This window comes from Thalassophryne amazonica, chromosome 1 (genome assembly GCF_902500255.1).
Source record: "Thalassophryne amazonica chromosome 1, fThaAma1.1, whole genome shotgun sequence".
In the NCBI taxonomy this organism is placed as follows: domain Eukaryota; kingdom Metazoa; phylum Chordata; class Actinopteri; order Batrachoidiformes; family Batrachoididae; genus Thalassophryne; species Thalassophryne amazonica.
The window spans coordinates 133,873,675-133,891,203 of record NC_047103.1 but is presented as its reverse complement, the minus strand read 5'-3'; the positions used below and the strand labels follow the sequence as shown (position 1 = coordinate 133,891,203).

The window sequence follows — 17,529 nt, the reverse complement described above, 5'->3', positions numbered from 1 at the left end:
GCCCAGCTGACCACTAGATGGCGGTGTAGACTCAGAAAAATCAAATGTGGGTTTCTTCTTCTTCTTCTTCTTCTTCTTCGTCGGCAGTCTAGGCACGTTCAGTGCATTGCTTCCCCCCTCAGGTCATAAGACGTATAACACTTATTAAAACTATAGAGATGGAGATAGCACTCCTATATTTTCCAATATAATCCACAATTTAAAAAAAAAAACAGACCAAATTCGCTCTCTCCTTTGGGGAAGCTCCATGCCCTAGTATTGTCCTTAAGGATAAGGTACTATAACCCAAATCTGTCAATTCACTTCACTTCTATCCTCTCCATACAAAGGATGTTGTAATAACACATGAAGAACAGATTCAGAGATGCCGCAAAAATGACAGCAACCATCTGGATGTTTCCCAAGCACATACAGCCTACTGTTTAATACACAGTGACCCAACCTAATGGGTAAATGAACTGCATTTATATAGTGCTTTTCCATCTGCACCAGGTGCTCAAGGCGCTTTACAAATAATGCCTCACATTCACCCCGATGTGAGGGTGCTGCTATACAAGGCGCTCACTACACAGCAGGAGCAATAGGGGATTAAAGACCTTGCCCAAGGGCCCTTAGTGATTTTCCAGCCAGACTGGGCTTTTGGTCTCAATCCCAATGCCTTAACCACTAGATCACCATCTCTTCCAAGCCTAAGCCTTGCCAACTTCACATCATCGTGTCGTGAGACACCTAGTGATATATTACCCTGCTCTATCGTTGAAACAATAGTGTGAAGGTGTCTTAGATGTGAGTTTCATGTTACTTTTCCACCTTGAAGCTCGTCACATCCATTTTTATGAAGCTAATTTTCGTGAACTGTTTGGATAGAAGTTAAAATACCAATATACAGACCACAGTTTAATTTAAGGTGTGTGTTCCAGCCTACCTGTCTGTGTCCTTGACTCGCCCCTCCCAGATAGTCAAGCTTGGCACCCTGTCCCCACGTGTAACCCCACATTTCCATCGCTTGTATCCACAACCTTGTTCTTTCAGTCATTACCGAAAGGTCATGACCATAGGTGAGGATAAGAGCTTAAAATTGATGAGAAAATTAAGAGTCCCACAGTCTGACACAGCTCTTTCTTCAACCATAACCATCTCTTCACACTCAGCTTCATACCTGCCCAGTGCACATCAGAGGTCACTGTCTGAAGCCAGCGGAACCACATCAGCCACAAAAAGCAGAGATGTATTCAGACGCCGCCAAACTGGACACCCCCTGCCCCTGACTGTGCCTTGAAATCTTGTCCATGAGGTAATTCAGTCTCTCAAAAAGGCCCCTGTGGGACTTACTTCCCATATGGGAGAGCGGTGCTTATCCCTGCACACAACAGCATAATGTGAATAAGCATCAATAACTCTCCCTGGATGGAGGTCGATTCAGTTACAAATTACTTCCTCAGCCAAGGCTGGTACCCATTTCCAGCTGGGTGGCTTATCCAAGGACCAGGAATAAAACCTGAGTGTACATGTTGGGAGTTCGACATCTATGATGGGCTATGGGCAGATCTGCAATAACTAACTCAAATAGCGTTAGCATCATGCTAATTTAAAACAAGAATAGATTTGGTAAAGTTATTTATAATTTAATGTTGCTTAATAAAAACGTTCTGTTCATGCAGCTGTAAACTTGTAAACAATGAAGGTTGACACACAATAAGACATGACTTCAAACTCCATATACTTCATATAAAATATATGCTAACATTTGGGTAATAAACAAAATAATAAAAATAAATTTCATGTTTTACCTTGTGTTTTACTATGGCAAGTACTTTGAAATTACTGATCATTATTATTATTATTATTGTTGTTGATATAAAAGCAACACTTAATGACAAAACTTATAAACTTTTTTCCTTCAATTTCTGGTCTAAGATGGTGGCCTGAGCTGCTTTTTAAAATTCATATGATGATGATAATAATAATAATAATAATAATAATAATAATAATAATAAAATAAGGGAAATAACCGTTGCACAGCAAGACCATCACTTATTTCCAAACAACACAATTTCCTGACAAAAAGTGCTATGTGTGCAGTGTCCAAGTACTTTTGAAAACAAGTTGCAACCTCAAGCTCCATTATCAAAACATGAAGTTGAAGTTCAGGGGAAGTTAAGAGAAAAACCCCTGATAGTGCAGGGATACAGATTCTCCTTTTTTTCTGCTCCTTCTCACATCTTACAGCTGGTAAAGTGTCTACATGTCTGATATGTCATGAGTGTGTGAGTGTTTACAGTGTATCTGGAAAGTATTCACAGCGCTGCACGCTTTCCACATTTTGTTATGTTACAGCCTTATTCCAAAATAGATGAAATTCATTTTTTTTTTAATTATCAGAATGCTACACACAATACCCCAAAATGAAAAGAAAATCATGTGGACAAAATTATTCACAGCCTTTGCCATGAAGCTCAAAACTGAGCTCAGGTACATCCTGTTTCAAAAAGCTTAATTAGAGTCCACCTTGGGTCATTTCAGTTGATTGGACATGATTTGGAAAGACACACACCTGTCTACATATGAGGTCCCACAGTTGACAGTGCATGTGAGAGCACAAACCAAGCATGAAGTCAAAGGAATTGTGTTGTGAAAGTGTCGTGACACAGACCCACAACAGGGGGCGTTAATGAACGGACAATGGATAAGCCAAAAGTAACAATTTAATGTTGTGAATCGCACAACGACGTACAGACAATAACAATATGGTGGACTGTCAATCATACACCAGGTGACGTGTGGGCAGGCTCGACGATAGAAGACGCCTGGCGAGAGAAGAGCCAGATCCCCACACAGCTTCCACCACCAACGGAGCTGAAGAACACCGGAGCCGCCAAGCCCTGCACCCCAGGTGGCCGCTGTCTTCAGCAGTCAGTCCTGATGAGTGTGAGTTCGCACACTCAGTAATCCCACAGTCAGTGTTTAGTTAGGAGGGAGCACCTCCACCTCCAATCACACACTCGTGCAGCTCCTGTTTCACCACTTATCTGGTTTGGGGTGTGAGGCGAAGCCGTCGATGATCACACCAAACGCCAATCCCACAGATAAGGACACACCAGGAAAACGGCTGCAAAGAAGTTCAGATTATTACTTTGTAAGTCAGCAGAGAAAATTACCTGAATGGTAGCTGATTTCTCGGCGAGGAGGTGGAGTTGCAGTCCGGCCTTTATGGTGATGGTGATGAGATGAATGAGTGACAGCTGGTGCTGAGGATGAGTGACAGCTGTCACTCCCAGTGGCTCCGGCGCCCTCTCGTGCTTGAAGCCCGCACTCCAAGCAGGGCGCCATCTGGTGGTGGTGGGCCAGCAGTACCTCCTCTTCAGCGGCCCACACAACAAATTGTCTGTAGAACTCTGAGACAGGATTGTTTCGAAGTACAAATCTGGGGAAGGATACAGAAACATTTTGGCTGCTTTGAAGGTCCCAATGAGCACAGTGGATCATCCGTAAATGGAAGAAGTTCACATCCACCAGGACTCTTCCTCGAGCTGACCGCCCATCTACACTGAGTGATCAGGGGAGAAGGGCCTTAGTCAGGGAGGTGACCAAAAACCCGGTGGTCACTCTGTCAGAGCTCCAGCATTCCGCTGCGGAGAGAGGAGAATCTTCGAAAATCACAACCATCTCTGCAAGAATCCACCAGTCAGGTCTGTATGGTAGAGTGGCCAGACGGAAGCCATTCTTTAGTAAAAGGCACATGGCAGCCCACCTGGAGTTTGCCATGAGAAACAAAATTCTCCACAAAGATTGAGCTCTTTGGTGTGAATGCCAGGTGTCATGTTTGGAGGAAACCAAGCACCATCCCTACAGTGAAGCATGGTAGTCGCAGCATCACATGGATATTTTTCAGTGTCAGGAACTGGGAGACTGGTCAGGTATGAGGGAAAGATGAATGCAGCAAAGTACAGAAACATCCTGGATGAAAACATGCTCCAGATCGCTCTTGACCTCAGACTGGGGTGACAGTTCATCCTTCAGCAGGACAATGACCCGAGGCACACACCCAAGATCGAAGATGTGGCTTCAGGACAACTCTGTGAATGTCCTTTGAGTGGCCCAGCCAGAACCCAGACTTGAATCTGACTGAACATCTCTGGAGAGATCTGAAAATGGCTGTGTGTGAGGAATTGGCAAAACTGCCCAAAGATAGGTGCACCAAGCTTGTGGCATCATATTCAAGAAGACGTGAGGCTGTAATTCCTGCCAAACGTGCATCAACATGCAATATATAAGTAACGTAATATGTAGTGCTGGTTATAATCACATTAAATTTGTGTGTAATGTAACGCATCATGACGCTAACTGGATGTATCACAATGGACAGATTAATATCATTATGAGAACATTAATAACAAATAAATACAAAAAATACAATCATCTTGGTCATACGAAACTGTAACGATGTATAGTCTAAAACATATAGGAGTTATAAATGTGGGCATTGTGCAAAAGAATTCTGTTTGCGAGCTCTTAAAATGAAGTGGAAGGTGTTCAAAGACGTCAACCTAGACAGTTTCAATTTGGACTGGAGAATATTCCAATCAAAAACTAAAACCTTTCTTTCCTGCTTCAGTGCAGACACAAGGTATACAAAAGCATAACATGTCATTTGAGCATAGAGAATAACGGCTTTCAGATCTCCAAAGAAAACTGGATGAAAAGGTCAGAACCAGTCCAATAAGAGTCTTATAAACCAGAGTCATCCAATGTGTATATCACCTAACAGTCAAAGAGGGCATGCCAGCTTTGGCATACATCTCACAGTGGTGGGTGAGGCAGCGGCAACCAGTGGTGAATCTCAAGGCACAATGATACAGTGGGGTCAAGGCCTGTAGTCAACTGGTTGAAGCACACATATACACAACATCACCATAGTCCAACAAAGGCAGGAAGGTAGCAGTTATCAGGAGCTTCAGAGCACATAAGATAGTGCAGTTACAAAGAGTAGAGGGGGTGAAAGTACAGTTTAAATTCATGAGGTCACCTGTCCAAAGTAATGAAGAGTGTGGTAGAGAGGTGAAGAAGAGACTGCAGGCAGGGTGGAGTGGGTGGAGAAAGGTGGCAGGAGTGATTTGTGACAGAATAATATCTGCAAGAGTGAAGGGGAAAGTTTACAAGACAGTAGTCAGACCAGCTATGTTGTACAGCTTAGTGATGGTGGCATGTACAAAAAGACAGGCAGCAGAGTTGGATTTGGCAAAGCTGAAGATGTTGAGATTCTTGTTGAGAGTGACAAAAATGGACAAGATTAGGACTGAACATATCAGATTGACAGCTCAGGTGGGGCGGTTTGGAGAGAAAGTCAGAGAGGTGAGATTGAGATGGTTTGGACATGTGCAGAGGAAGGACCCAGGGTATATAGGGAGAAGGATGCTGAGGATGGAGCTACCAGGCAGGAAGAGAAGAGGGAGGCCAAAGAGGAGGTTTATGGATGTGCTGAGGGAGGACATGCCGGTGGTTGGTGTGACAGAGGAAGTTACAGAGGACAGCGTGAGATGGAAACAATTGATCTGCTGTGGCGACCCCTAATGGGAGCAGACGAAAGAAGAAGACGAGGAAGATCATCATGCCCGATATTAATTTAGTTTGGCGTCAGTCTGCAGGTTTGCAAAATTTCCATAAATGTCTCCTTAAAACCTACTGCATTGTCAGCTCTGAAAATTAGGATTCAAATAGATACAGCTGAGGACCAGTGATCCTCCTATTTTGAGCCAAGTTGGCATTTTTTAACACAATAACCATAACATTAAATCAAGACTCACAGGTATGGCCTTGCTGCTAATCACAGCATCCTGGAGGTGACAGGACATTGTTGCTTGCAGTGTTGCCAACTGACTCTCAGAGGAAGTTGGCACTGACATGTCGATATTCTGCTAAAAGTTGCTAAAATGATGCCATTCTGTAAAGATATGATATTGCGTCCTGATATCGCGTTGTGTCCTGGCCGTGGGACAACTGACCAGCTCTTCACTCTCACAATGACACTTATCTTCTTGGTGACTCTGGTGTTGCCGGGGCAATTTCAGAACCAAGCTCTGTTTGTGCGCCCCAGTTGGTGGACATGGGATGGAAATTCATATTTTTTACTTTTTACCAAATAACCTCAACCTTTGTCAAAACAAACACTTGAAGCATAATTCTGGTTTTAACTGTTCTCTACATATCATGTTTGGTGGTTTAATGTGGTGTTCAGGACCCACCAGATGGTCAGAGACTTGAGACTTGACTTGGACTTGCAAAACATGACTTGTGAACATCTTTGTCTGTCTGTCATTCCTTCTTTGTGATCTATATTTTGAGTAATCATGTATACAAACATGCAAACACACAGCAGTGATCACAAAACCTCCAACCACTTCAGTTGTCACCATTTTGAACATCCATCATGGTGGCCAGATAGTTATCAAGGTAAATTAAAACATTGGTTTTCTGAATGATTACAGAATAAACTTTTCAAAAATATAGTTTTCTTTACCCCCCCCCCCCCCCCCAAAAAAAGACAGTGTCAGAAAATGTTTCTTCGTTTTCTTGAATAATAAAGTGAATGTGTTTTGTGTGCTGCTGTTTCTAATTGTCCTTCATGAAATCACTCCTTGAATTGATTTCCACAGATGAGCTGAATGAGTTGAACTGATTTTGTTCTGTCAATGAATTTTCCTTCCTTCAGTCTTGCAGAGTCCTGATGGCGTCTTGAGCAGCTGTGATTGGTTCTTGGTGTTTCTCTCCTACCTCATGTTGCTGTTCACTCTGCCCCTCTCCATATGGAGGTGCTTTAAGGTCAGTTTTTGATCATTTGCAGCTGATATTTAGATTATTGACAGTCGATAAGCAGTCGTCAGGCTGCAGGACAAACTGCTGGTCTGATCACGTCACTTATTGAGGCTGACTTCATGTTTATTCTGTGTTTTTTTAATTCTACAGCTCTGCACATTAATCCTCTATGTTTCTTTACTTATATGTTTTTGTGTTTGATTAAATGTATTTAAATGATAAATATTGTAAGTGATCAAAGCTTGATTTTGGTGAAAATGAGCTGATTGAACATCTCTCACTGTCCACTTCCAGGATAAACGTAGATAAAGAACAGACTGACTTGTGAGCACTGATGTGGTTTCTCTCTGTGCACAGGTCATTCACATGTATGAGCGGGCCGTGATCTATCGCCTGGGACGCGTTTGGCGAGGAGGAAACAGAGGACAAGGTTGGAAGTGTTTCTCAAACATTCGTGCAGAAGCTTCATCATGACTGTGTTTGTTTGCGGCGGCTTTAGTTTGTCTTCTTGTGATGTCACAGGGTTGGTCTTCGTCCTGCCGTGGACGGACACGTTGATGAGAGTCGACGTCCGCACCATCACCTTCAACATCCCATCACAGGAGGTACGAAACACGCGTCCACTTACACTCAACACATGAGTGTGTGTGTCACAGTCTGATACGTTTAAAGCACATTCAAACTAGAGCAGCACTCAGAGCGCACAGTGCACCTGCACATACAACAGTTCACCACATCTGGATCTCAGCTGGACGTCTTTACAATTTCTCACGTCAAACACATTTTTCTTTCAAAATATATGCATCAGTTTGTGACTTTTGACAGTAAAGGTCAAAACATTTTGTTTCATATTGTTAAAGAAAATAATTGTTTCCTCGATTCACGTCCAGATCATGAAGAAAACAGCTGTTATTGATCTGCTGCTTTCAGGTTGTGACTGAAGATCTTGTCCGGGTTTGGACTGATGGTGTGATCTGCTACCGGGTCCAGAACGCTGCCAAGTGTGTGACTAACGTCAGCGACGTGCACGTGGCGATCCGGCTGTTGGCTCAGACCGCTGTGAGGAAGGTCCTGAGCACAATGAGCCTGCGTGACATCCTGTCAGAGCAGGAAGAGGTCACCTCCATCATACAGGTACACCAGCTTTTAGACTCTCTGTTGATGAACCAGTGTGAGGAGGTTCTGCTGTCAGACGTCTTGTTCAGGATCTAGTGGTCTAGAATCAGCTCCCCTCTCATTCTTCTCTATACTGTAGTGTTGGTAGTACGACTCCATTAGTGGGTGTGTCTCCTGCATGTAAACATAGACATGTTGTTGTGTCTTCTCAGTCCACTCTGAAGGCCACCACAGAGGACTGGGGGATTCAGATCCAGCAGGTGGAGATCAGGATGTCCAACTGCCCCCAGCAGCTGCACAACTCTGTGGCAGACGAGGTAAAGTGTTCAAGTCCCATCAAATATCACAACATTCCTGCGTGTTTTATGTTTTATTCTTATTCAGTTCTTTTTAGACACATGTCTGAGATCATTGTCTGAGCAGTGATCCCTCACCCTCTGTCCTGTTCGTTCCCCTTTCTTTTCTCTCACTCGTTCCTTCTTCAGGTGGTGGCTGCAGAGGGACACATGAACTCACCGCTGATGCACAAGGAGGCGGCTGTGACTGGAGAGACTGCAGCAGCCCCGAGGCTGCGCTACCTGCAGACCCTCCAAAACAACAGTTTCTTTGGTGGACTCATCACTCGCGGGGAGTACAGAAGTGCAATGCCCACACATGGTGAACCTTATGCTCCCCCACCCGTACCCAGTAATGCCTGCCATGTTAGACTACCAGTCTGACAAAATTATGTTTTGAATAAAATCTATTTTTGTAAACAGGTTTTGCATTTGTGTTTAGATTTGAGATTAGACACAAAAAACATGTTTTATTGTGTCATTTAATTGTTATTTTTCGCAACCTTATTAAACCGGAGAAAGTAAACTCAAATTTCACACACAATGTGAGATTAATGGTGGGCTGTGAGGTCAGAGGTTACCATGACAAGCATTCTGGGAGTTTCCAGTAACCGATTTGAGCCACATACAAGGACAGTGAGGAGCATCTCGTGTTGGTCAGGGTATTGCTATGGAATTTCTTATCTGTGGGTGTAGAAAGTGCAGAATTTAAAATCTGAATCCCAATTACTCAGATTTTAATACAGTCAAGAAGAATACACTGTATCAGGAAGTCAAAAGGATACATCATATTCAATTCCATATTAGGTTTTAAACAAATTATGTAGCGTAATATTAATTATACATGCTGGAGACTTTTAGAAGCCATTAAGCAGTGCGGTGCCATTATGAAACCCTTGCTATGACATCACCCACTTAATATTATTTAAAATTTGCTTTCAGACTTCATACAGCTGAGGCCAGTAGCCATGTAGGGCTCCAGGGAAAACTGACGCAGTGTTTTCTTGCATAATAGCTTCTAGCTCAAATCAAACAGCAGTTTTAAAAACCCCAAATGGAAGCTAGAGTTTCCAAGAGGCTTTTAAGCAACGTTAATGTTTAACTTCTCCTTCAAGCGTGCTGCCTTAAGGCTGTTTCTGGTATTGTATCTGTGAGTACGTGCACTAAGGATGCAGCGCAACTTTTCAAGATGCATCATGGGAAGGCCTGTGCAGATGTGCATTCAGGGTCTGCTGCAACCAAGCAGTCAACTTCAGTGGCGTCAGATGAAGCCCTCCTGAAAGTACAAAAACTGGCAGCAGTTCCTCAACTGCCCGCTTGAGGCTGGCTCTAAAACAGAGCACATACCCATAGGAGGTCAAGTTAAAACGTCCACATTTACAGCAGAAATAAACATGTTTACAGCCTGGTGCAAAATGCTGTTTTGGTCTCTGTAGATAGTTTTCTCCTCCATGACAACTGTACGGGATGAATTTTTTTCTAACTTCTGAGTTTAACACATTTTAAGCCATAAAGTTCTATAAATTTGGGGGTGTGGTTGCTTTGAGTGACAGTTAGGGTTGCCAACTCTCTGAAAAATAAATAAGGGACACCTCACCGCCAGGGCTGACCGGCCAACTGACCATTGCCTTCACCCTTCCCAGCGTCTGTGTGAAACGATTTTTAACCATTTGACTGTTGACTTGACCCTGAATTTAGGTAGATGCATACATGCATTTGTTCTGATATGAACACGTGGAAAACAAATTATTTAGCAATTTATTTTTAGTGCAAAATAAATTTTCACTCACAATTTCAATATGAGCATTCTGTCTTCTTTAAAAATAAATCTCTCTGTAGTGCTATTGCTTAACTTAAAATTGTATAAATTAACAAAAAAAAAAAACAATAGAAAATTTGCATCATCCAAAACAATGTAACAGTGCACATTTACACATTTAGTGTAATAAAAAGTGCAAAAAATAAAGTCTGAAAAGTAAACAATGCTGTTGTCGCGCACCTTTTCCACCCAGCCCATTTTCCTTTTCTCATTCTCCCTTGTATTTTTGCATTCTTTTTTGGTTTTTTTTTAGGAGGAGTAGTAACGACGTTACAGACATTGCTGTCCGTAGGCATATCTGCAGTGCCAGTGTCTGTGTCTGTATCGATATCAGCCATGCTGATTTGTTATTGTCGTCCAGCGACCATTGTCGGCTCATGACGTCGGTATCTTCTTGCGAGCAGATGTCCCTCGACCAATGAGATAAGAGTGATTCTGTATTGTCAACTCGTGTCTGTCAGCTCATTGGTGAAAAGCAGGAGAAAGGCTGGGATCAAATTTACCGTAAGTTTCCATATAAAGCGCCAGTCAATTCCATTGACATTTTACAGACTTTTTGATTCTCACAGAAATACGGGACAAACTGCGTCCCGTTTCAGGTCAATACGGAACGCACACTTTTATTTCCAAATAAGGGACGATTCCGTTTTTCAAGGGACGGTTGGCAACCCTAGTGACAGTGGCTGAGCCCAGTGACTCCGCCTCTCATGCTGTCCAAACGTAACCCAGAGACCGCTGGATGTGGCTGGTAGTGGAGTATTTTATTACAAACACCTGAAGTAATATGGGTGTTTGGGTGGTGAAACGCCCTAACGGATCATCTAAGATGTCTCTGAGCTGCAACAATTGCACTGAGTGACATTCTCGTGGGGTTTAATGTTGTATGCCAACAGCATTAGTACTTTTAGCAGCTGTCAGTAGCTTCATCTGTTAGGTCCACTTAATCAGCGATTACTGAGAAAATAAGCAACTTAAAACTTTTAATGTGCACACCAAAGCAAATCGTTCGGAGAACCACTGCGCAGTCCTCAAAAATATGATTAAATAAACACCCAAACCGAGCCTTAGGTTAGCCTTAGGTTTGGACTTGACGAGAGGGGCATGTCCAGGCATCTTTCGTCACACTGAACCATCCACACGCCACCTGTTTATGCATTTATGAGTTCATTGTGCAGCTGCTGTTAGCATGCTGACACCCAGACCGTGGCCCAGACACGGGCTTCATACCGGCTGTTCTGGGTGTCTATAGAAAACTTATGGGTGACGTCACGCAGGCTTTGTCCAGTACATACACAGTCTATGGTCACAACCAGGGACTTTTTCGGTCACCTCAAACTGCGACATGCTTCCACCATGTGGCTTGCAATAGGTGGGGGTCAGGAAGGGCCTTCATTGAGGATTTAACCCCTTCCAGAACACCAGCACCCACTGTCTTTTCTTTCTCCAAGCACGGTCATGGAATTCCCAAAACCACAGGAGGCTCCTTTTATCAAATTAATTCACTACCGGGCTGCTGTATGTACTCAGAGTCTATATCTGTAGGAGTGGAATTTTACCAGAAGGCCTGCTGTGTGACACCTCACCGCCAGGAGGTGGCACTCTCTGCACTGCTGTGGCTCCAGTGGCTGTCCATGATGGAAGTTGCTGTATCACATCACATCCTGTTTTTGTTGGCTCCACCTCCTGTAAAGACCACATCACACACACACACACACACACACACACACACACACACACACACACACACACACACACACACACACACACACACACACACACAGTGTGTGTGAGCTGGAGAACTCCTTCAGAGGAGGGGGCGTCTTTGTTGTCAAAGTGATCTGTTTCTTCATGTGCAGACATTCCTGACAACAGAGAGACACATGCACACATGTCCAGTACTCAGTGTGCATGTGTGCGTCCGTGTGTACAGCAATAAAGGTCACTGTAAAAAAAAAAAAAAAGTTGAGATTTGCAAAATGGCCACATTAGAGAAAAGGTACTTTGTCTTATTGTTGCACTTAGATTCCTGTGCTGTTGCTGGGCTGTTTTCATCAGCAACCGTGTTGTTTTTCAGTTTCTTGTGTGTTCTCAGGGTCACCGCAGCAGCTCCAGAACAGATTTAAGATTTAGAGTGATTTTTACGATGGATGCCCTTCCTGACACAACTCAAGTTCTACACAGAGAAACACACACAGCCCCTGGTCTTCCCGAGGGATCTCCCAGCCAAGTCCGGATCGGGTTTTACTCTGCTTTACTTCTGAGAGCTGACAGGATCAGGTCTGCACAAAGCAGGATGACCGGAGTGTACGAACAGCTAATTCATCCTACTGTACGTGACTTAATCGGGTATAATAGAAATTATTATGACTTATCAGGGATCATCAATATAGCGATCATCATGTCCATCCATCCATCCTTTTATTTTTGCTTGCTAGCAATATATCTCAAGAACCAGTTGACCAATTTCATTCATATTTTGCATAAGTGTGGACTTGGGTGATCCCTGACACCAGTCAATTATGGTTACCTTGGGATCAATGTCAAGGTCACAATGAGATATTCAAGATATTGTCATTGCCACCCTTGTTGGTGTGATATCTCAAGAACCAGTTGACCAATTTCATTCATATTTAGCATAGGTGTGAACTTGGGAGATCCCCGACACCAGTCAGTTATGGTTACCTTGGGATCAATGTCAAGGTCACAGTGATATATTCAAGATATTGCCATTGCCACCCTTGTTGGTGTGATATCTCAAGAATCATGGGGTGCGGGGGGATATGCCATCTCCCGATGACTCTTGTTCCATATTGTGGTATCATTGCACTGAAGTAACATAGTATACTATGTGACTATATCCCATTCAGCAGCAGTCCCAAAAACCAGTTTTATTTGTTGTTATCTATCGTCCTCCTGGTCGTTACTGTGAGTTTCTCTGTGAATTTTTGGACCTTCTGTCTGACTTAGTGCTTAGCTCAGATAAGATAATTATAGTGGGCGATTTTAACATCCACACAGATGCTGAGAATGACAGCCTCAACACTGCATTTAATCTATTGTTAGACTCGATTGGCTTTGCTCAAAATGTAAATGAGTTCACCCACCACTTTAATCATACCTTAGATCTTGTTCTGACGTATGGTATGGAAATTGAAGACTTAACAGTATTCCCTAAAAACCCCCTTCTGTCTGATCATTTCTTAATAACATTTACATTTACTCTGATGGACTACCCAGTAGTGGGGACTAAGTTTCATTACAGTAGAAGTCTTTCAGAAAGCGCTGTAACTAGGTTTAAGGATATGATTCCTTCTTTATGTTCTCCAATGCCATATACCAACACAGGGCAGAGTAGCTACCTAAACTCTGAGTCAGATAGATTATTTCGTCAATAGTTTTATATCCTCCTTGAGGACAACTTTGGATGCTGTAGCTCCTCTGAAAAAGAGAGCCTTAAATCAGAAGTGCCTGACTCCGTGGTATAACTCACAAACCCGCAGCTTAAAGCAGATAACCCGTAAGTTGGAGCGGAAATGGCGTCTCACTAATTTAGAAGATCTTCACTTAGCCTGGAAAAAGAGTCTGTTGCTCTATAAAAAAAAGCCCTCCGTAAAGCTAGGACATCTTACTACTCATCACTAATTGAAGAAAATAAGAACCCCAGGTTTCTTTTCAGCACTGTAGCCAGGCTGACAAAGAGTAAGAGCTCTATTGAGCCGAGTATTCCTTTAACTGTAACTAGTAATGACTTCATGACTTTCTTTGCTAATAAAATTTTAACTATTATAGAAAAAATTACTCATAACCATCCCAAAGACATATCGTTCTCTTTGGCTGCTTTCAGTGATGCCGGTATTTGGTTAGACTCTTTCTCTCCGATTGTTCTGTCTGAGTTATTTTCATTAGTTACTTCCTCCAAACCATCAACATGTCTATTAGAGCCCATTCCTACCAGGCTGCTCAAGGAAGCCCTACCATTAATTAATGCTTCGATCTTAAATATGATCAATCTGTCTTTATTAGTTGGCTATGTACCACAGGCTTTTAAGGTGGCAGTAATTAAACCATTACTTAAAAAGCCATCACTTGACCCAGCTATCTTAGCTAATTATAGGCCAATCTCCAACCTTCCTTTTCTCTCAAAAATTATTGAAAGGGTATTTGTAAAACAGCTAACTGATCATCTGCAGAGGAATGGTCTATATGAAGAGTTTCAGTCAGGGTTTAGAATTCATCATAGTACAGAAACAGCATTAGTGAAGGTTACAAATGATCTTCTTATGGCCTCAGACAGTGGACTCATCTCTGTGCTTGTTCTGTTAGACCTCAGTGCTGCTTTTGATACTGTTGACCATAAAATTTTATTACAGAGATTAGAGCATGCCATAGGTATTAAAGGCACTGCGCTGCGGTGGTTTGAATCATATTTATCTAATAGATTACAATTTGTTCATGTAAATGGGGAATCTTCTTCACAGACTAAGGTTAATTATAGAGTTCCACAAGGTTCTGTGCTAGGACCAATTTTATTCACTTTATACATGCTTCCCTTAGGCAGTATTATTAGACAGCATTGCTTAAATTTTCATTGTTACGCAGATGATACTCAGCTTTATCTATCCATGAAGCCAGAGGACACACACCAATTAGCTAAACTGCAGGATTGTCTTACAGACATAAAGACATGGATGACCTCTAATTTCTTGCTTTTAAACTGAGATAAAACTGAAGTTATTGTACTTGGCCCCACAAATCTTAGAAACATGGTGTCTAACCAGATCCTTACTCTGGATGGCATTACCCTGACCTCTAGTAATACTGTGAGAAATCTTGGAGTCATTTTTGATCAGGATATGTCATTCAATGCGCATATTAAACAAATATGTAGGACTGCTTTTTTGCATTTGCGCAATATCTCTAAAATTAGAAAGGTCTTGTCTCAGAGTGATGCTGAAAAACTAATTCATGCATTTATTTCCTCTAGGCTGGACTATTGTAATTCATTATTATCAGGTTGTCCTAAAAGTTCCCTGAAAAGCCTTCAGTTAATTCAAAATGCTGCAGCTAGAGTACTGACAGGGACTAGAAGGAGAGAGCATATCTCACCCATATTGGCCTCTCTTCATTGGCTTCCTGTTAATTCTAGAATAGAATTTAAAATTCTTCTTCTTACTTACAAGGTTTTGAATAATCAGGTCCCATCTTATCTTAGGGACCTCATAGTACCATATCACCCCAATAGAGCGCTTTGCTCTCAGACTGCAGGCTTACTTGTAGTTCCTAGGGTTTGTAAGAGTAGAATGGGAGGCAGAGCCTTCAGCTTTCAGGCTCCTCTCCTCTGGAACCAGCTCCCAATTTGGATCAGGGAGACAGACACCCTCTCTACTTTTAAGATTAGGCTTAAAACTTTCCTTTTTGCTAAAGCTTATAGTTAGAGCTGAACCATCCCTTAGTTATGCTGCTATAGACTTAGACTGCTGGGGGGTTCCCATGATGCACTGAGTGTTTCTTTCTCTTTTTGCTCTGTATTCACCACTCTGCATTTAATCATTAGTGACTGATCTCTGCTCCCCTCCACAGCATGTCTTTTTCCTGGTTCTCTCCCTCAGCCCCAACCAGTCCCAGCAGAAGACTGCCCCTCCCTGAGCCTGGTTCTGCTAGAGGTTTCTTCCTGTTAAAAGGGAGTTTTTCCTTCCCACTGTCGCCAAGTGCTTGCTCACAGGGGGTCGTTTTGACAGTTGGGGTTTTTCTGTAATTATTGTATGGCTTTGCCTTGCAATATGAAGCACCTTGGGGCAACTGTTTGTTGTGATTTGGCGCTATATAAATTAAATTGATTTGATTTGATTTGATGCTCCTGTATTGCTAGTTAGCTTGCTCACATCTTGGTAAGATGTCTTGTAAATCACCTCAGAGGTATTGTCTGCTTATAACAACAGGGTTTTAAATTTAAAAGTGTTTATTTCTCACGAACTTTAATAAAATATAACAGAAAAAATGCCCAACATTTTAGATTTATACAGAAACAGCTGTCTGGGAGAATAGTAACCAACCAATGCACACCTTGCTGTCTTTACTTGGATTGGCAGCATGATGTATTTTAGTCTCAGGAAGTGACACAACTAAAACACGAGTTTGACCAAGAACTTCTGAAATTTAACAAATTCATCATTTTACCTCCAAAGGGCTTTAATAAATCTCAGGATGGAAGCATTTCCACAAAACAAGCTAATAGAACCAATTTGTCTTTTTCATGGTGTGAAACCAAACTCAAACTTTATTTTGTCTCATTCATATTTTATGTTCTTGACAATCAAACTAACCCATCATCCACCCGACACAACCTCAAGATGTTTCTGGGCGCCTACGTGTTTCCTTCCCGTCATGTTCAACATTCTAGTTTGACCGACACTCTGTGAGCTTTCAGCATATCTTCACTTTCTATTTTAAGGTCTTACAAACTGAGAAGTGTTTTATTAACAGTCCGTGTCAGGCAGGAAGTGAAAAGCCCCAAACACGCCACCACAAAAACTACCAGCTTTAATGTCTGCACTGCGCGCTCACAGTACTATTCCTCTCTGATAAAACTGTTGTGAAAGAGCTCGAACAATAAGGAAGTGCATCTGATATGAGGTGGCTTGTGAGATACTTTCACCACCAACAAGGAGGATTTACGTAATTTAGTTTGGTAGCTTCAGCAGATATTATTGAACCAGAAAAAAAATAAACAATAACCAGGGTCATTAAATTCTGTAAAATATGTACTGGAAGAGATGGAGCAAGGAAATGAAAAAATAAAACTGTAAGTTAGCTTGAGGTGTGAATATAGCCTTGCCTGGTGTAAGTTGATGAAGAGGTTGGGCCTGTCGCGGCAAAAATTCTGTGTAATATGGAGCAAATCCAGAAAAAAAGGGTCAGGGTTAGGACATTATAAGAAAGTAAAATGACCACAACAACAAAGAGTCCAAGCAGCGATGGCTCTAAGCTTTGCTCCAGCAGTCAAAAGTAGTTCTGTGTTCTGTGTGGATATGTGCTAGCTTGGCTACTCGGCATACCCGGCAGCGCTACAAAAACAAGCTGAAGCGTAGTCGCTACTACATGAGGTAAAGGCAATTTTAAGTTTTATTCTTAATAGGACAATGTGTATTTTAAATAATTTTGCACTTTGAAATCACTAAATCAGCCTTATCAGCACATGTTAATTCAGGCAAAAAACTGTATTGTTAGCAAGAACTTGATCTGGAATTTTTTGTTACTGTATGTACACTCACCGGCCACTTTATTAGGTATACCTTGCTTATACCAGATTGGGCCCCCCTTTTGTCTTCAGAACTGAATTAATTCTTCATGGCATAGTTTCAACAAGGTGTTGGAAATGTTCCTCAGAGATGTTGGTCCATGTTGATGTGATGGCATCACGCAGTCGCCCACTCAACCAGTCTGCCC

The 17,529-nt window shown here is 42.2% G+C and overlaps 1 protein-coding gene across 1 annotated transcript; it reads left to right on the top strand.

Moving 5' to 3' along the window:
* Positions 1-5,204: 5,204 nt before the first annotated feature.
* On the top strand, positions 5,205-8,648 carry LOC117514973 (erythrocyte band 7 integral membrane protein-like). Its single transcript, XM_034175566.1, has 7 exons — positions 5,205-5,271; positions 6,710-6,819; positions 7,171-7,243; positions 7,336-7,418; positions 7,744-7,947; positions 8,142-8,246; positions 8,415-8,648. Exons 1-7 carry the CDS (start codon positions 5,205-5,207, stop codon positions 8,646-8,648), a joined length of 876 nt encoding a protein of 291 aa, XP_034031457.1.
* Positions 8,649-17,529: the final 8,881 nt, after the last annotated feature.